The sequence below is a fragment of the Limulus polyphemus genome, unplaced genomic scaffold (genome assembly GCF_000517525.1).
Source record: "Limulus polyphemus unplaced genomic scaffold, Limulus_polyphemus-2.1.2 Scaffold246, whole genome shotgun sequence".
NCBI lineage: Eukaryota > Metazoa > Arthropoda > Merostomata > Xiphosura > Limulidae > Limulus > Limulus polyphemus.
This window is the reverse complement of record NW_013665856.1, coordinates 711891-738151: the sequence shown is the minus strand read 5'-3', so window position 1 is coordinate 738151 and position 26261 is coordinate 711891. Positions and strand designations below refer to the sequence as shown.

General features: G+C 31.8%; 1 protein-coding gene across 5 annotated transcripts in view; it reads right to left on the bottom strand.

The window, feature by feature from the left end:
- Nucleotides 1-26261, bottom strand: part of LOC106478754 (serine/threonine-protein kinase mig-15-like) — a 129280-nt gene that overhangs the window by 41112 nt on the left and 61907 nt on the right. For all 5 annotated transcript variants that reach the window (XM_022382398.1, XM_022382401.1, XM_022382399.1 and 2 more), the window contains exons 4-10: nt 18915-18959; nt 14116-14196; nt 13261-13309; nt 9274-9335; nt 3670-3760; nt 2022-2094; nt 1628-1685 (exon numbers count right to left, since the gene is read on the bottom strand). In XM_022382398.1, the coding sequence (XP_022238106.1) occupies nt 1628-1685; nt 2022-2094; nt 3670-3760; nt 9274-9335; nt 13261-13309; nt 14116-14196; nt 18915-18959 (459 nt within the window). The remainder of the gene's footprint in view (nt 1-1627; nt 1686-2021; nt 2095-3669; nt 3761-9273; nt 9336-13260; nt 13310-14115; nt 14197-18914; nt 18960-26261) is intronic.

Sequence of the window (26261 nt, the reverse complement as noted above, 5' to 3'; positions counted from 1 at the left end):
GTGTATAGATTATTGCTATTTTGAAATAAGTTATTAAACTTATTTTTCTTAAAACATAGAACAGTAAATAACAAGTAAGGCAAACATTTATCTCTTCTAGTTACAATCTTTGTACTCAGTTGCTGCTTGAAATGGTCGCTAAGCCTTTAAAAATTTTGCACGTAGAGGATATAAAACGAAATTTTTTTCGGTTTTTACATATACATTTGAATAACTAAAAAATCATAAATTACTACATCAATACAATAGAATTCCACTATAATTTATCAAGCTTAGTAACTAAGATGTATGTTAGTCTAAAAAAATATGAAATCTCAAACAGACTAAAGACACACCCTACCTCCATGAAATCTTGGTCCAAAAGAAAGAAATAGCATCTTAAGAATTTAAAATGACTGAGAAAGCCACTAGGGGACATTCTGAGCTTCCGATTGGTTATTCATGTCATATATAGAAGTAAGTCAATATAAGGGAATGTTTCCAAAAATGGAAAGAGGTGGGCGGGGGCCACTGTGCTTATTACATGAGCAATATCTTACCAAACAGAAAAGATAAGAAGTTCTTATTTTATATTCTAGCTTGTCAATATCAGTAATTTGAGTTTATATTTTCTACAAAACTATAGATTTAGTATTTTGACTTCACAAACACCTAATTTGAACCAGTGCTGCATTCAATATATCACATGACACACAAAAATTGATGTTTATCTTTTTTTTAAATATTTACTTTTAAATTATGAAACTGAGTAATGTATAGTACTAAAATTTGAATTATAATCTACAGTTTGATACCAATCTTATTGACGTAAATTCGTGAAATAGTAGTTCAATAAAATTTTGAATGCGAGTCAACAAACTAGATTACATGGCCTTTCACCCATGACCCATCTCGAAAGGATTAAGCAAATTGTTTATGGCAAAGCTAATAAAATTATATGTTGCCAGCCCTAATTTTGAACTGCTGACCAGAGGGAAAGCAACAATTCAGCAGCACCCACAGCCAACTCTTGAGCTGTTTTTTACCAACACACAGTAGGATTAACCATAACATCAAAATGCCCCACACCTGAAAGTGTGATCATATAGGGCAATGGGTTTCAATTATGTGACCCCAGATTGTGAATTAAGTGCCCTAACAACTGGGCCTACACTTCAATCAGTATTATATTTTGCATGTTATTTATTACAAAATGAGAAATTAGTTTTGTACGATAATTTATGGACCAAAGAAGGAAAACAAATGTCCCCAAAAAGTAGCAAAATTATGTTGTAGACTTGAAATTCCTACAATTTGCAGGAAAAATGTCAAGTAACTCTAAAACAGTCTTAACTGTCCCTAAAGTTTTTTAGGAGATTTTTAACTCTATATTTATTAAAACAGTACACTAAGGGATACTTCTTGTATTACTAGCAAGATTTTTTAAATGCTATGAACTTGTTAAAAGTACATTACTACAGCCACAAGATGTTGAATCTCACATTCAAAATAAATTTGAAAAATCAAAAGTTACAAACACTTAGAAAAATTAAATAGCAATAAACATTAATATTTAGGAACTGTTAGCACATGTTAAAATAATTCAATGTGATTATTTTTTAGAATACTGTTAGTTTCCTAAACTTACTCTGTTGTCATAGGTGGCATCAGGATTTTCATCACATGCTATTACTTCTGGAGCCATCCTTCAATAGAATAAAACAGATGTAACTATTTCCCAAAACACAACTGACAACAAGAAGCAAACAGCTGGGTTAATGTTTATATCAAATATATGATGTTATCTTTAAAATTGATAAAACTTAGTCATTAAAGCATTATATTGAAAAATATTTTTGCAAAATGCGGGTATTATTCGAAACTGTTCTAGCACACTTTATTTTGGTTTAAGTTTTGTTTTTTTAAATATTTGTAAATTTCAAAGCCAAAATTAAAAGTAAGTTTACAAGACTAACACTCATCTTTTACCATATGCATCTCCAGTAAAAGTTATGAAGTCTCAATATCAATAAAAAACTTACCAATATGGAGTTCCAATGAAAGTGTTCCTTCTACCTATTGTTCTATCAAGTTGTGCACTTACACCAAAATCAACTGGAAATAAATAACAGGTTTAAGGACAGAATCCTCTACTCCAAACACTACATTATCGCACAATTAATGTTTAATTCTTAACAGCCCATTTTTCTTATGACTCAGACACTAATAGTCTTAAAGATGTTAGGCTTACTTGAGATTCATCAAAATGTTACCCGTAATTTCTCATATCCTAGTTGTTACAAATACTTGATGACTTAAAATTTGACAGTTTCAAATATGTGTAGTCTAAGAGTAATTAATATCTGTTATAATTCTCTTCTAGTCTGTATTATGATGACTTCTAAATTCACTAGTGATTTGTCATTTTCAGTGTCCTATATTACGTTTACAACAGTTAAGTAGTGATAATGTCCTAAATATATTTCTGAATTTGGTCTGCTTTTCACAGCTATAAGGGAAATTGCTTATGTGTACAAGGTACTTATTTTTTCTTTCAAACATGGGTGAGGTTTCTAGCATTCTATCATTCATAGATGTAGTTTCAGTTTTCTTATACTTTTAGGATTTTGTAACTCATTCCTTTCATATGTGTAATTAATATACTTGCATCTTTTCAATGTAACAGTAAAATAACAATCATCTTCTTCTGAGTTGAGGCTGTGTTCTACCCCATATAACCCTTTTTAACTTGGTCTTTAAAAGCCTTTTAGACAAATATCAGCAATACTCAAAAATGTTCATCTGGCAACATCTTTCTCTCTACTTTAATGACATGTTTGTGTTTTTTTTTTTTTATATGCCCACACACAAGTAAGTACAGGTGTGCTACCAAAAGTAATACCATCATATAAAGAGTACATCCAAAATCTGTGCACAAAGAGTTTCACCAAACCACTTTAAAAGTTACTAATACCAATATGGAGAAGGTGCACCTGAGATCTGTACAGAAAGATCTTCACTACACTACCTGTACAAGATACTAATAATACTATCTTCATTGAGATACTTGTAGATTTTACTAGTATCTATCTGAATACATGAGCTGTAAATGATATCTTTTAAAAAATAAGTACGCTACTACCACATTCCTAACTGTTACGGTAACATACAATAAGACCTACTTGCAAAGAAAACACATCCTAGTATCACAGAAAGTAAGAGTATATTCACATATAAGCCTTCTCTTAATATCTTTAGTACTTTAATATGCTAAGAGATTTACTTGCTACACATAACAAACTGGTGTTCAGACTTTTAAAGAAATATGTCTATCAATACATAGCTGACATTATTAGAAAATACATTTATGTAGTAACATTCACCAGAACTGCTAAATTCTACAGTAATAATTATAAGTAAAGGCAAACTACAAAAATATTCTATGACTATTCTGCCCTAGGTCATAAGTTGGGTATTCTTACTGCTAGCAGTATTTTCTGCCCTTGACCCAATAACACCTGATAAGGTTTGTCAGTGGATAGTTTAAGCTCAGTGTGTATATGTATTTAGAGGTAAAGCAATATCATTGGTACATTTTAAGTTTTATACATCCTAGAAGGTAAATAGTAAATTTTTGAATTGATAATAATCAAAGCAGTATTATCCATTAACTTAAATATTTTTTCTTACCTAATTTGACCTCTGCATTGTCTGTCAATAATACATTTTGACCTTTGATATCCCTATGAATAATTTTGCATGCATGAAGATGACTGAGACCCTGGAGAAAGAAAAGTAAGATCATTAAAGAGGCCAATATTCACGGGAAATGTAACATGCCTCTACCACACAGGTTCAACATGGCCAATTTCAACACCAGAAAAATAGAAAACTGTTTGCATTGCTGCTTGGGACCTGCTAAAAAGTATCTTTGTACCAAATCCCATGAAAGTTGGTTGACATACACATGAATAGTTCATAAAAACCCTAAAGTTGTGCTTTTCTTGCTGAAAAATTAAGCAAAAGACAAAAATTCCAAAAGTTAACATTTTCCTAATCTGAAATGTATTTCCAATAGATATCTGCTCTCACAAAATAGCTTTTCTCGATTAGTAATACCCTCTATCGGTGCAAATGTTCAATGCTTGCCACTAGCTTTCCACTTCCCGCTTCTGCATATCTACATGTAAGTGACTATGCAGCAGCTCTCCACCAATAGGAGGGCAACACAACCATTATCATTACCAGCGCCCTCTCCATATTTGCACATGTTAATCACTTTGAAATTGGTCAGAAGATCTACACTGACTATCACCAAAAGTGGGAAGCTTGGTGGGAAATGTGAGAAGAGGTAAGTATCTATTGGAAATACATTTTTGGGTTAGGAAAATGTTAACTTCTGATATGATATCTTACCTCCTCTCACAAAATAGCTAGAATCCCACACTGCTAAATAGAGACTATGAGGTGCAAAACCCAAAAGAAAATATCTCACCTCAGTGGGAGATTGCACCACATCTGATCCAGGTATACTCTTTGCCCTTTTATGACAAAATACATATAAGAAGGAATCCCATAATAAGTACTACTGAGCAATGGAACCCATGGGTGTCGAGTGGCTAAGGCGAGACAGACTGTGGTGGTAGTTCACCTTAACCAAGTTCTGGTAGTATCTGAAATTATACATTTGTACCACAGTAGGTAGAGGATCACCTACCTCTTCACCTTGAAACAAGAAGTGATAGTGAAGATGAGCTTCCGTAACCAAATCCATCTCCACTTGGGCACATTTCCAAACCAACCAACACCTGATCCACCAAGAACTGATATTCACTGGATGGTTGTAAGGTGGAAAATCTAATGGGTAATCATCTCTGGTCCAAAACCTGGCAGCATTGGAAATGGTTCATCTTAGTCCTTGGTAGAAGGAGGATATCAGGCTATACACAAGTAGGAATACAGATGCTGCATCCGCTAGAACCAACACCAGATCCACCAGGAATTGACATCCAGCAAAACCAGTCCAAAACTAGGTGGTAATGGGCATTTTGCATCCAGTCCACAGTAGGAGGAGGGATGCTGGCCAGCCCATCTCCAACCAACATTGGGCCCCCAGTAACCACATCTGGAGGATGGTAAGGAGGAATGTCATAGCCTGAGGGGCAAACTGCAATATGTAGAGGTTATGCACGTGATGTCATGCACTGGGCCGGCTTTGTTTATTCTGCCATATTGGATGTAAGAACAAAATAGTGAAATAATGGTGAACCTAGAAGTTAAGTGCTTAGAACTGAATCATGTAATAATGCCAATTGGTTGTTCAATGTACAGGTCTGAACGTTGGTCATTTCTATTGCTATCATCATTTAGAATAATGTAGTTGCTACATGGGAGCAACACTTTCCTAGTCTTGCTATAGACGTGTAATGTGCAGTTACGACCTGGTCCTCCAGTTCAACTGCAACTGCAATACCCAAAGGGCTGCCAGACAGTTGTTGGGAATGACATATCTACAAACATATTTGTATTACAGTGAAAAGTATTTTCTTTCAGACAATGAAAATATTAAGAACATTGATACCAGCACTACAAAAGCTTCAAGATATGGACTTGAACAGAGAACGTTTTCTGATACAGACTCAGACAAGCCCACCTAACATATAACTCCATCCCAGCCCACAATTATGAATGTGGGCTCAAATACAGCATTAATACGTATTTTTCTTTTTAATGTGTGAACTACTGGTAATTTAACAACCTTATTAATCCTAATGTTTTTACCATTTTATTTTCAAACAGGATCAGTACTTCACAAATATGAAAATATAATTTTTCCTGTAAATTGTCATTGTTGAGTCATTTTAATGCATTAAACAGTCATTAATTACACACATATCTCCACATACACATTAACAAATTATATTATGTCAAAAACTATAAGTATACTTAGGAGACTGTTACTGATGCAGTGCTTGTTTCATGAAAAATATGAATATTTGGATATAATCATGCATTAAAAGCTTTACTAGTATAGAGCCTATAAAATGCAAATGTAGATGTAATGCAACGATATAATCCATATCAATCATCAGCACACATAAAATACTGGTAAGCAAATAAAGGTGATTAATTAGAACTCATCTAGGTCCAGATTAGCAGTTTTGTACCAGTTGATTTATCTTCAAGTAGATTACGAAAACTGACAAGTCATGCACTATCCACAGTCTGACATGTGCACCCAGTCTGTCACAAAGTATTTATAGGCATCTAAACTTTGTATGCCTTCAATATGAGGCACTAAAATTAAAAACTAGATAACTGAAAATATTTGGGTATTCCAAGTTGGAAATGTTCATAACTGTGTCTCTGTTTGTCAACATGACTATTGAAGCAGCAGCTAATCTTGTGGTCATTGCCAGGGGAATAGAGTATGGTACCATCACAGCTATTCCAAATTGCTGACATTTACCTTGTACTAATGTTCAAATGATTCATCTAAATCCTTTGTCAAAGTTCTGTGAACAGATAGCATAGTTGCTTTGTGCTATAAAATGCTAATCAAAGCACTGAATGCAAAGTTTTCCTGTACACAATGTAACATTACAGATGGGAAAACTAGTTCCACTTTCAGTCACATGACTGCATAACCTCTATATATATAGTCATGACATGGTGGAGTGCTTCAACCAAAATCATCTGGAATTGTGCTTCAGGTCTGAGGTAGGAAGAACATTACATCATCAAAACATTATTCTAAAAGTGACAGAGCTATCTCCAACCAGCATCAGACTCCCCCGGGAATGTACATCCAGAGGAATGGTAGGAAAGAGGAATGCCACAGTGGGAAAAAGTAATCTGTCAGATATCTATAGATTAATAAGGCATAGTACTACAACCAAAACCTGATGGCATCTGGAATTGGACATCAGGTCCATGGTAGGAAGTGCTATATGCCATCAACACCAGTAGAATGCCTCCACCCTACTCTCAACTGAGTGGTATATGCATCACTTAGGAGAACAGGCCTCCATGGTCCACCACCCCAGCAGATAGGAACTGGTAAGTGGCAAGGACTCCTGTACTCCACTTCAAGAAAGGAGGGAAAAACACGTTGGAGAGTCCAGAGGACCACATCACTAGAGACAGTGCAAGGGGTGACTGAGATACCCTATTTTAAAAAACAGAGCTACCATATCTACCAAGGCAATCAACCAACACCTAGTGGCATCTGGAATTGTACATCAGGTCTGCAGTGGGAAGAGCCTCAACACCACGGAGCATTAGAGATGGGCAGCAATCCCTGTCTGCTTTACTCATGTGTATACAATCTGGGACGAACATATTTATGAAGCAAAAGACCACTAGACTACTAGCGGTCCTACAGAACACCCCATCTCTATAGTGTGCATAACCTAATCCTGCAACATAATTATTTCAGCATAGACAACACCAGAATGGAGACACACAACCAACACCTGGCGGTATTTGGAACTGTATATCAGGTCTGCAGTAGGAATGGCAATGATGTAATTGACATCAAGCCTGGTCACAAGATGGACAGTGCGGATTTTCAAAAGAAAAAAGCATACCTCGGCAGGTACCACTCACCCAGAATGTGATCCACAAAATATGAGCAAAAAAGGTCCCTGAAAAAGTAAGAAAAGTTGGAAGAAGCAATGTTTCACAATTCACAAATAGGAAAGTTAAGGAAATAGTAAAGAAATATAAGTCTATAGTATAAAGGAAAATATTGACAAATATTGTGAGCAAAAACAAGCACATCTGTTCAATACTACTGACAATCGAGAAGTGCTTAACAAGTGCAAATGTGGAGAGGATGCTGGTTACCATAGGGGTTGTACCGCGCTCCTATTGGTGGAGAACTGCTGCATAATCATTTACATGTAGATATGCAGAAACGTGAGGTGGAAGGCTAGTGGCGAGTGTTGAAAATGTGCGCCAATAGAGGGCAGCACTAATCAACAAATGCTATTTTTGAGAGGAGGTAAGAATTGTTTATATCCCTTTCGGAACTGCAAAGAGTATCTTTGCAATAAATCTTGTAAATTGGTTGAAATAAGGCTAAGTAATTGACCAAAACTCCTAAAATTATGCTATTATTTTTAACGTTTTGACTCTCCCTAAAATGACCAAAATTGGCAAATCACACATTTTTGTATGTATATGTATGGGACCTGCAAAGAAAGTATCTTGGTACCAAAATCATGTATAAACCAGTCAAAATACAGCATAGTAACTGTCAAAAAACTCCAAAATTATGACTTTTTGTAAGCTCTGGCCCCTCTAAAAGAGACTAAAAGTGGGCAAATCCAACTTATTTTTTATGTCAATGTGTTGGAATCATGGAAATTTATATTTGTGCCAATTTTTATCTTAACTGCAGTAAATATGACTGCAAAGGAGCCCAACACATACATTTTGGCGTTGTTTGACTTTTGACCCCATAAAATCTTTAAAATGAAAAAGGTGTTTGAGCATATCGGACAAAGGTATAAACCTAACAACTTTCAAGTCAATCTGCTGAGAAATAAAGGCATGGCAGTCAATTGAAAAGTGTTTGGAAGAAGAAGAAAGAAGACAATAGAAAAAAAGTATGTCTCTTTGTAGAGTCATAATGATACATTCAATTCTCAAGATCTTCTTAAGAAACAAAGCTGGTTCATTTGAATCTTATCCAACACATGTTTACTTTTATGTGTCAAAAAAGTAAAATTTTCAGGTAAATAAATTTTACATTAGATAGATATATTTTATAAATACACATATTAAGCACCTTTCACAAACAGAACACAGTAAAGCACTTTATCACTGGACTTTTTAGTAAAGTGAAGGTCAAACACTAGAATTTAAGTTTTTAATTTTTAAAAAATGTAATGTTAAAAGAGAAATGTAATATTACAGTAAATTATAGCATTACTCTCTTGTGAATGTAGACACAAAAATAATACAAAAACTCACAGCACAATTTCTAACTATTAACTTTCTTAATAAACTATCACTAACTAATAAGAATGATGTCTATTCGCAATGAAGGCTATCTTGTAGGGAATAAATATTTGTAAGCAGTTTTATTCCATTTATCATAAAATATACAAATGTATATGTCTTTAAAGAAGAAAGTTTAAAATTTAGATGCACATGTTACAACACCACTATCAAAAACTGTGTATAAATTGGTTTAAGTTGTCTTAAAGGTTTACAAAAGGAGATTATGATTATTGAATTATACACGAAATGTATCTGATGTTCAGAGCAACAACATGAATGACTTACCCGAAGGATCTCCCTACAGATATACGCAATCCATTCTTCTTTTAAAGACTGTCCTTTTGTAGCTAAAGAGTAAAAACAAATACTTTATGATTCATGCAAGAATAAAAATTAAATCACTTTATATTTAAAACTAAGCTTATAATTTTTAAAATTAAGTAGTAATTAAAAGGAGAAGCTGTAACTTAAGCCCAAGTTCACTAACACAGATTTCTTACATGTTTCTAGGTTAATCCTGACACTTCAGGTTATAGCTAGCATAGTATTTCTAGCGTTTCATCATTCTACTTTACACCACCAGCTATGTCATGTCTATCTATTGTGGTGCAAGTGATTTGAAATGCAATAAACAGAACGTCTGTATCTGAAATGTATTGTGTTATGCTATTGTATAAATATAAATGTTGATTTTGACAAAATCCAATAAGTTTTTGATCCCAAAAATGTCTGTTGTAAAAAAAGCTCATAAAATCAATAAATGTCACTTAAAATTTCCATAAAGCTTCTAGTCATCCACTATTTAGCTTATTGTTAAGTTATCGCTATTTCTGTACATTTTATGAGGCAATATAATCAGATTTTCTTTTAACAGAGCACGTAGCTCTAGTTTGAAAATAGTATATACATAAAATATGTCACTTTTTATTTTTAAACAAACACTCTGTGCAATCATAAAACCATGATTTAACTATCTTTAACTACTGGATTCATTCAGAGCAGCCAGAATTTTAGAGTACCTTTATGTAGAGCTACTGGTAATCAGCATTAAGAAGCAACTCAACCAGAACTTTTACTTGCTTTGAGAAAATATGAAATTTGTTTAAAAGGAACAATAAAAATACAGAAATTAAACAAGTACTGTCCAACAAATCAAATTTTATACATAAAATATTAATTATGTGATCACACATACAACTTTCTTGAGTTTATTTCTATAATATTTTTTATTCACAAACTATACCAATGTAAAGTCTATTATCTATTCCAAACTGCTCAGTTACCCTTTTTACACAGTTCTTAAAAGGATGCTCTTTAACACAAGAACCACCAAGTTGATGGTTTTCACTTCTAAAATCTAAGTATCTTTCGCTTGTCTGGCAGTTCTAGTGTTAATCTAAGTGTTGTATCTGTAGGTTTGTTTTAAGATTGACAAGTATGGGATTTCAGATGAATGTACTTTTATGTTTGATTAAATACAGTTAAAAACTGATGTCAGTATACATTTAGATGTGTTTGAGCTAAAGATACACTGAGCAAACTCATGGGTTAAAATAAACTACATAAAAACATAGAAGTACATGTATTAAAATGCCAATAAAAACTAGTCATTACCTAAATCGTTACTGCTATCCTATAAAGCTAGACTGTTTTTAATACAAAGTCTTACAGAGTAACAAGTTTACATCAATGACTATATTCAGCCTTAAATTCAAATGATTACTAGAACTAAACTCAGGAAGAATGGAACTGGTTACATTGTGGATCAACAGAACAAAAGTGATGTATAAATGTTTTAAAGGTTGTTTTCGGGCATTGCTATATACAAGTTCCAGTACACAATTATATGCAAAAAAGTCTAGCATTAAAAAAAAAACATTAATTTGTACATTTAGCCTAAACAAACAAAGATGTTTGCATATTTTGTAAGCAGTAGAAAGTTTAATGCTTTTTGAGGATTTTAACTCTTTGAGTGCGTAATTAAATTTTGGTGGGTTCTCCAAAAGTGTCAATTATCAACTAACAAATGAAATTTAGAATTTGACCTTTTTTAGTACTTTTTCAATATAAAAATCCACTAGCTGCACTTTTTCTTAATGATGTACTCATGCCTGGTACCAAGGCAGGAAATTCATGAACGTATGGATATCCTGATTGTCATTCTATAAGGAAAAGTGTTTGTGACACTGTGGGGGGTAAATCCACTTGTCACACCAAACGGCTATAAATGTCAAGTCAGATAAATCTAATTATAACATCCAAAGAGTTAAAGTTTGGAAACAATTTAAAGCTCGAGTTATGAAAACTATAACACTGTCCTCAGCTGGTATGTTATGATAAAGATCTACATGGGTGCCCACAGGAAGGGGGCAAGAGGGGGCACTTGCCACCATTACATTTCACAAAAAATTGCACATATTATGATGAAAACTAAATTAAATATTTTTAGTAATTTTTTATTAAAACTGTTAATTTGTGTTTGCATTTAAGCACGCATAACACATTCTTTTAGTCCATTGACTTACACCAAAAAAGCTGATTCCCTACATACAGGTCCCCCCCCCTGAAAATATTTCTTTGGGTACCCATGAAGATGTACATGATACTAATAATTTCTAGAGTTTTTAACAATAAATGTGCAGTATTATATTGCCTATAAAGTTCTCATACTGCCACATTGACCATATTTTTTGAAATCACTGATGTACAATCACACGGTCAATTCTAGCATCAGTTTATGTTTCACATTATTATAAATTCAGTTTCCAAACGAACTGTTTCAAGACTGAAAGAGTACTTGTAGATTTGTCAAAAAACTTGATGACTCACTGAGAAGGTTTAAATACATGTGTGATGCATTCACTTCCAAAGAATTTTATAACTCCAACAATAAACTGGAGCTCTATTATTTCCACGGTTTTAAAAAATAGGTAAAAAGATTACACATCCACTAAAATGTAATGTGTTAATGCTCTGCAGGATGAATGGAGAAATAAGTCTGATATGATCAAAGAATTTATCAACTTGATCAGAATGTTCCATAACTTACTAAAATGAAAGGACACTGATCTAAATTATCCCAAGAATTTGCAAGTTTTACATGAGAATACAGATATGGTCTAAGTGCTCAACAGATTTAACATTTAAGCTAAGTCTTTCACATACTTGCTAAACTATAAATGGATTTAATATTTGGTTAAAATTATGGATTGCTTCATTACAGATTTACAGTGGAAGAATGGTTATCTTCACAAATTTCTCCAAATCACACTGTGTTTCAAAAGTGAAGTAACCTTAACTTAAACTCAAGAATACACTTGTGGTAACCCAATATCTATACAGTTTCATCAACAATTTTAAGAAACAGATACTAAAAAAATAAATAATGAGTCTCCTGATGGAGAAATTTCATGGAAAAAATTAGTTGCATCATAATTCCTTCGAAACAGTATGTGCAGATACCTAGTTATAGATATAACGTAGTTGATAAGACAAGAAGGAGTAAACTCCAAATAGTTAACCATTGACAAACACAATAAACAGCTGTAAAATTTTCATGAATTTTTCTAGACTCTGAAGGTCTTAACAATTCAATTTGATTGTTTAGATATTTTAAAAATGTTTTACATAAAAGTAACAAAGCGTATGTATAACAATGCTTTTCACACTTTAGTCAGTCAGTAAAATGTGTGATTAAATACTAAAAATACAGTGTGTGATCAAAAGGATATTTATAGTTAATTAATGATGAATATGTTTAAACCAAACTTTGAACAACATCATTATCATCTTTATTAGAATATTCTAGTTCCAAGTTACTGTAACTATACTATTTGTTAAAATAATCATAAATTAAAAACAGGTCACAAAAACATTAAGATAGGAATAATCTGCTTATGATACAAACAAAATTACAAGCTCATACCAAACATATATTATTTGTCTGTAAACTGATACCCAAGATATTTTTTGTGAAAAAAATCATAATGAAAAAACAAATTTCAAGTCAGTGTTTTACTGTTTCTACTATAAAAAATAGAAAATTAATAAATGATGAACAATTTCAGTAAAACCAATATTAAAAACATTTTTAACAGGTTATAATGCTGTAATTTTAAATTATATCTATAAATAACCATGAACTAAAAAAAAACAGATTTTTCAATCCTTGTGTTTTTTGGTTTTTGTTTGGTGGGGTAGGGTTGGAACTTGCTATAAATTCTAAAAATCCCTCTAGGAGGCAATAATGACTACCAACTTGAAACTACTTACATTTCACAAGGTCAGTAACAGAACCAGCACCACAATACTCCATGACAAGCTGAAAAATTAGGTTGATGTAAGAAGATAATCAATCCAGTACACAGAGTAATTACACATTATAATAAATGTCTTATTGCTGGCTACCATGCAAATACCCATATTGAAAACTGATGCAGTTCATTTTAAAATTCCATGAAGCATTAACATTTTACAATTTTGGGCTGTATACATAATCAATCACTAAAACAAAAGGGTTGTCTTTTCTTATATTGCATGAAAACAGAAGCTGGAGTTTTATGATTATAATAATGGTCAGTTTAATAATCCTTTACCACCAATTAATTGGTATATTATACAAGCTGAAATTTATGTTGGAAAACTAAGATTTAATCTCATGATGGATTAAATTGTCAACTGGCATCTAATTATAAAAATGCTAATATAAAAACCTGTATAAAATTACTCAAGTTCCCCCCACTTTAATAAATACAATGTAGTAAAACAATGTGCTACATTAGCTTATTTTCAATCTTCCTTAAATCATATTTAACTTGTAATGACAACAGGAGGATAATGTATTAAAGAAGGTAATGTGAAATACTAAAAAAAAAAAACTACTCACACACAATCAAAGAACAAAATGGTTAGTAAGTCCTTTTAAGTGTTTTTAAAATTATTGTTTTGTCCTATTGAGCCTTACTTACTGGGTGTAAAAAAAAGTCAATTTAACTGAGTGTTTTTTTTCCTGCATTTCATAATATTCAGATAGTGATAATGCAAGTATTCCAACATTTCAAATAATAAAACTGCAAAAATTAACATGACTGTTAAACTAAAATGAATCCATACACAATATAAACATACCCAAAGTTTGTCATCTTTTCCAGGTGGACTCTTCTGAATAAAAGCACCATAGTAAGTTGCTATGTTTCTGTGATGTGAATACTAAAACGAAAAAAAATCATGGTAGAGTGAAATACCATGCTTGTTGAAGTTTACAGTTAGGAAACTACAACTATCAAGATATCCTACATAAAAAATAAAACAATAATTAAGAACATAGTTGTGTATATAACCTGATATAATGTTCACCATGAAAAAATACAAGCAGTCCTTAAGATTTACACTATGGTTTAAAATGGAAAAAATAACAGTACATGTTTTAGAAACTGTATTAAACCATATCCAATATACTTGTCCCTTTTCCAATAGTTTAAACCATACTCAGCTGGATCAAGTGTTAGATCTCCATAAAGTGAACTGCCTTTTTTTAACGAGTTTGCACATATTATCAATCCCTGCCTTACTGGGCTAATGCTGTGCCAATATAAGAAGAGTCAAGTCAAAGTCTAGCCATTATTAGTGTTCTTTTTAACTATAATGCTCTAATGTGTGCAGATTAACTTACTTTACATAAAAATAACAAATGTTTCTTGTCATGTAATGAGAATAGGAGTAAGTTTTAATAATCCTGATTGAATTTTGGTTATGCTGTGAAACTTCTCGAGATATGTCAACTCTAAACCAATATTGGATCTAACATATGTCATTTAAACTGTTACTAATCTGCAATGAACATCATTCAATTGTTCCAAAATATTTATTTTATGGAACACTGACTAAAATTAATTTTCACAATTAAATCTAACCTTATTATGTTTCTCAGAGGTAATATAAAAAGAAAATAAACTGACATATATAAAGCTTTTTTTTTATCTTGTCTTTTAACATAGCTACAATTTCAATCAATACAAAAAATCAGCCTCATTCTCAAAGCCACCAGCAATCAATCCAAGCATGTGCCCACAGTTGGTGACTTGAATGGGGAGAGGGGGGACTATCTATCAAGCCTTAGTTATTGCTCTTTAAAAAAAAAAACTTCACGTGCTGTACTAGGGGAAATGCCTGTAGAAATCAATAACTTGCTTCATTAGTCTAACACTACTCGATGTTGGATTACTGCAACCTATCTGTCAGCCTGAAGCTGTTCAACAAGAAAAAAAATATTGATAGTTTTTCCAACACACTTTTGTAGTTGTTCAATAACAAACATCAATCAGTCATATTGAATTATACAACTGATAAAACTTTGGAGTATTCTATATATATATATATTGCATAATTATTATTTCATACAATCTGTACATTTGGTAATTTCATCTTTATAGAAGATATTGTTTTCTGTCATAAATTTGAACTAACATGTATAACTGTTTTTGAAAAAATATCCGATTATTAATGTTCTGTTGATACTAATATACATAAAATGTTAAAAGTTTTATCTCAATGCTGCTATTTCATATGCCATGTTTAATTCTTTCAGTAGAGTAATGATTATGACTCACATACTTGCCATGATGAGCCAAGCTGCCAAGTTCACCTTGTTATACTTATTAAAAAAATAATAATTAAATTAGTAAAACAAAAACATTATGATATTTAAAACCAAGTTATTTTATTCCTGAGTGTCCTGAGAATTACTTTTTATATGTGACCCACAAGTTTCATCACTACTTCTGATATTTATACATATTTTTTTATTTATTTGTATCTTACTTCGAGCTACAAGTTTCATGTTAGTTTGAATTAAACATGCTTTCTTTGTAAAATAATGAGTAATAATAGCTAAGCATGTAATAATGGGAGAATTCAAAGAAGAATTAGCAGTTTTAAACCATACAATAAGGTTTCTAATATGTGCTTCAAAAATGAACACTATTTTAAGTTTAACAGGAATACAATAAAACAATTAAAAGTAATCTTTGAAAATTATTGATTTTAAGGTTTTTTTAACAATGTTCTGCAAAAATTTTGTGACACAAGTTACACAAAATACTGAAATCACAAAATAAATTGCCTAGTTCATAATAATTTCTAGCTTTGGGACTTAAAATAAATACCTAACTATTTATGGTTTAAATGTGGAAAGCCAGAAAAATACTAGAACCCAATAATATGCCTAAATACTGTTATAAAAATTTTAACTGCAGATGCTTTTTATTCTCAAAGTCCTCTTAATTTGTCTATTGCAGCTCAAAATCATAGATGTGTAGAAATAATGATTTTGATCCACTTTTTGTCCTCCAAAGTCACTGCCCAATGAAGATAAAAGGCTCTATAAGACACTATACGGAGCTATGATTTAAATGTTATGCTTTAAATTTAAAGAGCCAGCAAGCTATTGGAAACCAATGGGTTAATATCATCATAAAAATAAGTTAACTACAGATGATTTCTTAGCATTTCACAGTCTTTTGTTTTTAATCATCCAGTACAACTGGTGAGTTTTGGTATTGACTGAAAAGCTCCTTGGGACACTTGTGGGAGACAAAAGATATATCCAAAGTGCTATTTTTACCTCTGATTTTGAGCTGTAACAGACAAATTAAGAGGAATGTGGAGAAAACAAATCTGCAGTTAACTTGATTTCTATAACAAATATCTAAATAGTTTATTAAAGTTTTGTTATAAATATACTGTTCTAAACAGTTGTTAAAATACTTTGAATTTCATATAACCAAATACAAATGTTTTATTTTAAAGTGAAGAACAATGTTTACAGTTTAATGAATATTAAACTAAGTTGAAAAGAACAAAATTATAAAAAATGTCTCTTGGGGGTACTTGTTATGTATTTAAAAGCCAGACTTTAGAAAAAGTTAGTTAAATGCAAAACTTTTGTAAAAGTGAAACTACTGAATGCTTTGGTTTACACAATATGATAAACATAATACTATAAACATTTGTAAAACTTACACATTAAGTCCTAAGCTGGCTTAATAAGTTAAGCAAGGCTATCCTGAGAGGCTTTTCATAAGAAATTATTTACTACTGCATAATATTTATGCAGACACTATTAAAGTTCTGAAGTAATAACATTTTTTATGTAAAAATAATTGAATTTTAAATATTTAGCTCCATAAAAAAAATTTTTTTAAACCTAGAATACAAGTGTTAAATAACTACACAAATTATTAAACAACTTCCTAAATTTTCAAACAAAGCCTAAAGTTCTGTACATATTCAGTACAGTTATTCAGTATTTATTCACACAAGTAATGTCTAGAGTGAAGTTCACTTCTTTCAAAGGACAAAGGTATGTGAAAAAGCTGATTTAGTAAAGACTAGTTCATTGGGAGAAGTTAACTATTATTTAAAGATATGCATGAATCACCAGAGAGTTTGAAAACATCTTTACCAAATATAAAGCCAAAAACTATCAATTTTTAAATTATACAACTGATAATAACAAAAAAAATGTAAAACCAGGGGTCAAGCAGCAGGGAAATGTGCCTTTAAAATCTCCCTTCAAAGTCCCAACTTTGCCTTTTATCTTCTCCTTTAGTGAAATCTGAGACACCTTCATTTTTCAGCACAGTTGGTCACCTGCCATGCTGAAGGCAACAAACAGATCATACTCTTGGTTTCCAAACTCTTGACATGAGCCAATCAAACTGATGAGACACTATATCCATATTCTCCCAACTCAGCGTTCATAATGTAGTCATAAGATAATTAGCACACTCAATCTGATCTTTGTACCAAGAGTATGTCAATACCAATTACATGCATTAGTTGTTATTGAAAGTTTTGTCAAGACAAAAATTGACCGTATATTTTTACTGACACACATAATTAAATTAATCATTATCACTAGATTATGGAAGGATGTTAATTATGATGATTGGGAATGGTGTCATGTGCCATTTTTTAGCACATGAATTGCTGTATATTTGATAGGAAGATAATTATTAATTATGAAAGTTGTGTACTACAAAGTGGTATTATTTTAAATTGCCTTTACTCATTAATTTATAGATATAATTACATTTTAAGCATGCATTAAAACTGAACTTATATATTGCTGCCCATAATGATATTCTTCATTTCCTCTAGCAAATAAATTAGACATAAAGCCTTTGGAAAAGTCTGAGTAAAATCCTAGCCAGAAACAATAATGCTCAAATTATATATATATATATATATATATATATATATATATACACACACACACACATATATATGTATATATTTATTTATATATGTAATGGAAATAATTAACCACTAAATAAACAACATTTCCATTACTAAATGATTTTTTATATTGTGAATGAGTTTGACAGAAAAATATGAAGTCTCCCCCTTTATGAAAACTTTAGCACTTGGAGGGAGAAGGTACTCCTCCCTGTTTCAGAAGTCTGATACACAATTTCCTATGGTGAGACTCAAGGTAGTAAATGGGTTATGACACTTTCTGCATAACTGAAATCCACATTAACTTATTTTGGCTAAAAGAAAGCTGAATCTCTGTGACATATGTACAGGTAGATAATGCTGGATGTAAACAGTATAATCAAATAAATCTGTTAATTTCCACAACAAATTTCTCTTTTACTTCCCACACATTTAATATTCTTCCTAGTAATGAAACAGAACTATATACAAATGAAATACTAAGTCTATTAAACTCCCATCATACTGGGAGGTGTTTTGTTTAAACCAAACTTAGGGTTCCACTTGGTTCAGTTTAATCATCTGGAAAAAAAATAAAATAAAATTCTTTACTGACTTTACCAGAGTGGATATTTAAAATAAAATATTCTGGCAAGGACTTTTAATGAATGAAGAAAAGTATATACGTGTATAATTAAAATACAACTTACCTTTTTTAAAACATTTATCTCTAGTTTAATTTCTTCTTCTTCATCCTGGAAAATAAACAAGTCACTAAATAACAAAGTCTACTTTTGGAAATTAGGCATCCTATACACAAAAGTATTTCAGAAAGTGACTCTAAGGGTATTTTTTAGTGTTTGACAGGTAACACATCAAAATTATCAAGAATTAATAATAATTTAAAATTGTTTTATTACAGTGCTTTGTAGCAGATCATTTAGTTCTTTTATAGAAAATAATTTTAATATTTTACCAACCTGTAGTTATAAAGAAGATCACCTTCAAGCATTATTGGCTTATTCATAAGAAATAAATCAGCACTGACAAATGCCATGTGATCAAATACCTCAATCTTTTCCAACAAGGTAGGCTAATTAAATGTATATGAAAAACACTAGTATCATTATAAGTATTAATGTTGAGTTTCAAATGTCACTTGACCAAGTTTTACAACATAGCAACTTTATGTTTCTGTAACCTGAACTACATTAACATGACTATGGATGAAGGTCTACTGCAAAATTTGAACAGATGACAAAAACCAATAACCATAAAACTTTTCTGTAACCATGACAAATATATCAACACTATTATAGGCTTATGACTTAACTAAATCTTGCAGCAAGAAAGCAATGAAATGCATTATGAACTCTGTTGATATTTGGTCATCCAGATGATTAATATATGGAATACACTGAAGGTCTGATGATCATGACAAATACATGTGGTTTATTTCCAATGGATTAATAAAGCACTATGTTAAGGAAAGGAGTTTCATGTAGAACTTTGTTATTAATTTGACCTTGTACACATAATTGCCATTATATAGAGCTAAATCACCAGAATTGTCAACTGAGTAAATCAATGTCTGGTATAGGACAAATAATCAATAAAATGAATATGAAGCCAAAGTTGCTTTAATTAATTAACTTGGCATAAAGATTATTCTTATGTTCTAAAACAAATAAGAACAAATAGCCTTAACATCTGATCTTTAATGATGCATAAAACATGAAGACCATAAATGTATCTTACACTTACCTAAGTTGCATAAGCTCACACATATATATAAAAACCATTATTTGACATAGCCTCTGTGTGCATCTTCTAATAAACTGTGGACCATTATACCAACTGTCACCAAACAAGTCATGTACCCTGAGAAGTGACACAGAAAATTGAAGTTTGGATCTGATCACCCTATTTCAACCCTCCAGGGACCACCGGGTCTTTTCCATGTGTTTTGTCCATTTATAATTGGCAAAAATTCTGGACTGGTTGTCAACAAACCTGGCATGTATCATTAGGGCCCCCAGGGAGTGACATGGGGGGTGGATCTGACCATTCTATGTCTTCCCCATGCATTATGTTCACTTGTAAATTGTTGGACCTATTGTCACCAAATCTGGCATATGCCCTTCCAGTCTCTGGATAATGAATGGGGGGATACTATATGTCTTCAAACATGCTTTGAACAGGTATGTCATCTAATATATACAAATAAAATTCCTTGAATAAGAATAAGTATAAATAACACAAAGAGTCACACACCCTCTGATAAGTATACAAGATTTCATGAAATACGCTGAATGACACAGTAGTTGAAATTTAACTTCTACTCAGAAAATGTATAAACCCACTATCTAAGGATCATTCCTTCAATGACTGGATGATTATCACTGAAAACACTGAGGGAAAATTACTACATAGAGATTTTGTAATATCAGTTAAAATATTTAAAATATGGCAATGACAGCAAAGTTAAGATAAAGAAATTACTATATTCCTCTCAAAATAAGCAGATATTTGCATTCTGACAACTTTCATGTAAATCGGGGCAATCCTGTCAGAAGTAAAAGGAGGTATTGAAATAAAATGTGATTATTTATTAGAAAAGTTCAAATAACTTGTAACAACTCTTAAAATAAGTTCTACACTTTAACAGAACAAGGTCTGCTTAATCTTCACATCTTCAAGGTGTTAAAATAACAATCTATGTAAAAAATAGTTCCAACTATGTCTCATTTAAACATTTTGTGACTTTTTTTTTTCTTTATGGTAAATCAAATACTTCATTCATTTCATTAATATATTATATATCTACACTAATGACGTTTCACTCCCTACAAATATGTGTACATTATATGCCAAAGTTTTCTCCACCAAAATTTTCATAAAATGCATATTAAGAAAGAAAAAAGGGCCAGGAAAGGGAAATACCTAACTTAATGGTTGACATAGCACTAAACTAAATGAAATACGTTATATAACATATTTATACCAAAATACCCAGTTTACTTCCTTGAATTTTTAAATTTCCATTCTTTAATAACAAACACCTGATAAACATCAGCCAAAACCTGGCATCAATCCATAAACTCCAACAACAAGATAGACACAGCATCATGGTTTGGCATTATTTCACTTATATAGTTTGTTTTGTTTGTAATTAAGCACAAAGCTACACAATGGGCAATCTGTGCTCTGCCCACCATGGGTATCGAAACCCGGATTGTAGCGTTGTAAGTCCTCAGACATACCGCTATGCCACTGGGGGGCTGTATATAGTTTTAAAATTCCATAACTCAGAAGAGATACACCACACTAAATTTGCAGTCTAGGTCTGAAGATTTTGCAAAAATGATGCTTTCTAAAATTAACTACTTAAGTACTTAAATTAACATTAAATACGAACTTTTTTAACCTTTCTAAAAAGACTGCTCGTGAGGGCTTGATATGTTTATGCTTGCTCATTATAAACAAGTTTTATTCTTTCACTATACTATATGCAGCAGTGAAAAAAACCTTGAAAAAAAAACCTAGCAACAACAAAAAAACTACACCACCATGTTCCCAGTGCCGAGCCACGAAATATTTTTGTGGGGGTGGGAATCTGGTAAGCAAATGACTTAATGATTATTTGTGCCGTTAAGAAATGTAAAAAAACCTTGAAAAAAATTCTTTCCTCTGCATAGATTTAGTTAACATGCACATTCTACAAAAGCTTGTCACTTTGGTGAGTTAGGACTGCAAGTTACTAACATTCATCTGGTGATTTCCACCCATTTAACACGACGTCGATTTTCCTTTTTTTATAGTGTTACGTCTCTGGTTGTTTGTTAATTTCTCGTAAAAATTATTTCCAAAGAACTTCAGCGATACAAGTCCTTTCCTAAATAAAACTAGTTTATTTTTTTCAATACAACTTTGCAATACACATAATTTCCATAATCACTTTAATTTAAACACACGCTATAATTCACAACGATTCACGCACTTTACTTACGACTTGACTCGATTATCTGTCTCTACATCTACCTGTCTGCAATTATCTATGCCGTCACTGCCGTCTGGCAAACGCTCGAGCCTTCACGAACCTTCTAGATACTCATTACGTGTTACCAGCGTCACTTGAATTCCGCTGTCGTAACAACAGTTTAAGAAATCAGAAATATTGACAGTTGACACAAAGGTTTTATTAGTGATAATCCAGGAGCAATTTTTGCCTATACTTCCACCAGTTATGAGTAAACGCTCAAAACTGTTATACCCGCCAAAGTTTCCTTCGATTGGTTGGTGGTACCATATTTCGTGTGTGTGTGTGTTTTACGTAACATATGCTAACCATGCTGTTTCAGATAATATATCATTTTTATTTTTGTCTTTGAAAACCTTCAATAAAAATTTATTAGATACTTTATTTCGTAGTTTCATGAAATATCCTTGATCCAGATTTGAATGCTACACAAAATCTGTATCGTATGTTAGTGCTGTTCCTGCATGACATTTTGATACATTAGCAGCGGCCCCACCTTCTATTCACGCTTAGAGCATCACGAACGCAAGCAAATTAGCTATTTTTCCAGGACAGGCATTCAAAATCACATTCCCCATTAAGTGTTACTGGTTGAGCGTCAAAATTGCGTAGCCTTGACCAGAGAAGTTCATTGCTTATCATATCCTCTTTAGTAGAAATTTGACACTTTGAAATTACAAAACATGGTCAAGTATGTAGCCGGACTTTTCCCACCACTTCCGGACCAAAAAAAATAAATAAATAAAACATGCGTAATATGCAATTTTGGGGTTGTTTTTGAATGAACCAGAGTAACTTCTCTCTTCACCTTCTGTAAAACAGTATTATGATTTCGAATAAAAATATATTGTTCTTTTTCACAGCTTGGATTTTAAACACTCGTATAACTTTTTTTCAAATTTCCCCAAAAAGATGTTTTAGTAACTTTTGTATTTGAAATCCCACTTTTAAGTTAAACATATTACTATTTGCGTTAGGAATATATTTAATAAGTTAAATGCTGTTGATAAAGTTGAGATAATGCTTAGTGTATGTGCAGAATTGTATCTCTCTCAACTTCGTAACGCTGAAACTGAGAATGCCACCAGCTGAGCGTCCTCGCACTTCACGTGAAGAGGCCAAAGCTCGCAACTTATCATGTCGACAACATTCGTGCGTTTGATCATGTACGTCTTTATCCTGCTGACCTCTAAGAAGACGGAATCGGGGAACCATTTCAATTTAACATGTTAATCGGTATATAACTCGTTTCCTACAATGACAGATATTTTTAAAGAATGTAGAAGAACTAAGTGATAAAATAAACGACAATGAATTAATATATATCTATATAGAAGCAAATTTGCTGAAGGGTAATGATTGATGGGGAGGGGGTGACACAAAAAGTACAAAAACCCAAAAATTAGTATTGTGTAGAAAAGAATATTTGTATGTACTCTGTTTTCTAAAGAATCGTGTCAATCATATGTAAACCAAGCTTTCAAACTGGACAGCTAGTGAATGAACCATGTTGCATCTGTACGAAAAACAAATTAGTTAAGTATTATTGGCAAAAGATGTATTTATTATCAAAGTTCTCGTTTTGGGTTACCCTCCTTCAGAACTAACAGTAGGTTACTGATGGTTCGTACTTCACAACAAATTGTGCTGTATGCAAGTAAACACGTGTAACTACTAGCCCTAATGAAGCCGCAAGGCCAAACGTTGGCTGAAATAAAAAATTAACGTCATTTTGAAGTAAAAGTCTTTTTATTTTCTCTAACTTCATTGCCAAAATGACTAAATTCTGAAAATCAACATATTTCAGTCGATTCACCAAATCCACTGTAGTGCTACAATGTAACAAACAATATACGCACAATATAATAATATTGCGTTACTTAAAAGTTTGTATGATTTAATGAATAAAAAACATTAGTTAAGAAAAAGTTAAATTAAGATAACATAAAATTCAAATAAAACTTTGTCAATTGTTTAACCGTCTCTATAAATATATATATCAACTTGATTAAGCACATTGTATTTTATTTATTATCACAGACTTAACTTACAATTAACTTTTAATATATTTTTTTATACATTTGACTGAACCTTTCATCTTGTTGAGTTTCTCTAAGAATTTCTTTTCGTTATTTTATTAACCCAAGAAACATCTTTTGAAAATAAAGATTGTTTGTTTGAAGTTAAGCACAAAGCTACACAATGGGCTATCTGTGCTCTGCCCACCACGGGTATCAAAACCCGGTTTCTAGCGTCGTAAGTCCGCAGACATACTGCTGTGCCGCTGGGGGGCTGAAAATAAAGAATAAAACGCCTCTTAAGAATATGCGTGACTTAACTCTTTTCGGATTTACAATGCTAAAATCAGGGGTTCGATTCCCTTCGGTGGATACATCAGATAGCCGGATGTGGCTTTGCTATAAGAAGAACACACACTTAACTCTTTTAGGCCAATAGATAAGCAAATCTCCCAGTGCCAAGTTTATTTTTAGATGCACAGTGAAAAAAAAAAAAAAGTTTATTTTAAATTACTTATCTGAAGTTTAAAGGAGAATACCCTTTTTACTTGGTGATTAAAAACAACTCCAAATTCACAGGGCAGTTCTCTAGTGGGGGATGTATGTGTGACCATTACAGAGAAAGAGTTAACTCACTGCACATATGGTAGCGACTTTAGAATAAAGAAATAGTTAACATTTTATCACTATATTCTTCTACTGTGACAACTGATTATCTTAAGAGATAATCTTTATCTTGTTTATGTACACCTAAACTGGAAGGAATACACAGTTTTTTTGTACTGTATAACCTTTTCTTCTGTCAAAGTGACATATTCGTCCATGTTAAAACGAAGGGAATGCCAAACAAGTTTAAATGACTAAATTTTTATCAATATTTATAAAAAAAATAGTGGTATTATATAGCAGTTTAAAACTTTTTTAATTAAAATATTTTATTTTTGAACAGAAAACCCATATTTCTAAACACTTAGAAATTTCTATTATATTTATTAACATGCTTGCAATAAAACATTTCTAAAAACAATATAACAATTGAAGTGCTTTGTAGTACTAGTTTCACAGAATCCCCATTCCTTTTCTCATCTATTAAACTTTAGAAATTCATATTGGTCATTTCTGGCTCATCTTTTCATATAGAACCATACAGGAGAATTGCCATATTTTTTCCCCCCTTTTTGTGTTTTTAATGTTAAAAATAAAATTAAAGATTTATAATGTCCTGTAGAAATAAATACATTTTCTAACAGTTCTAAAATAGACTTCGGGACAAACTATTCAAGCTGAAAAGATAATGGATAAATCGAGAACAAAGATATAGGTAACAATGAAGGCTTTGTGTCTTGACCATATTGTATCAGCCTTAAGGTCTAGTTGACCTGCAAACATTTCAGTAAAAAGGTTGGATTTAATTCAATGGGGCAGACAAAATTTTCTCTATTTTTTGGAATACCACTTCCTACAAACTCATTTATTCAAAATGAGGAAAGTTAAGAATATGGAGCATAAAACAAACAAACAAAAAGTTAGATAGATAGAGAGAAATGAGTATCAGTGTCATGGTTGGTAAGTGGCCCACTTGATCTCCTCTCAGTGACTTAGGATATCTTACAAACTAAATAACCATGACAACGATGGGTATCCAATCGCCATAACCTGATCATAAGTACTTAAGAATTGATTAATTTAAAAATCATTTGAAACATACATAACTATGATGACCACAGTTTGTTATGTGTACTAATCAGAATTTGATAAATGACAGTAAAGTGGAAGTAGGATTCCTCGTGAAAAATAAAATCTAACGAGATGGAATACTATGAAAACTATACATTAAAACCGAAAATTCCCATATGATATTTAAAACATGAAAAACAACTAAAATTAAAACATATCTAAATAATCACAAGCCTTTCAAAATCTATCTAGTGTTCGATTAAACTTTTGATATTGAAATTCATGTACGGATGATCTATGTATAGCTATATCATACCAATGTT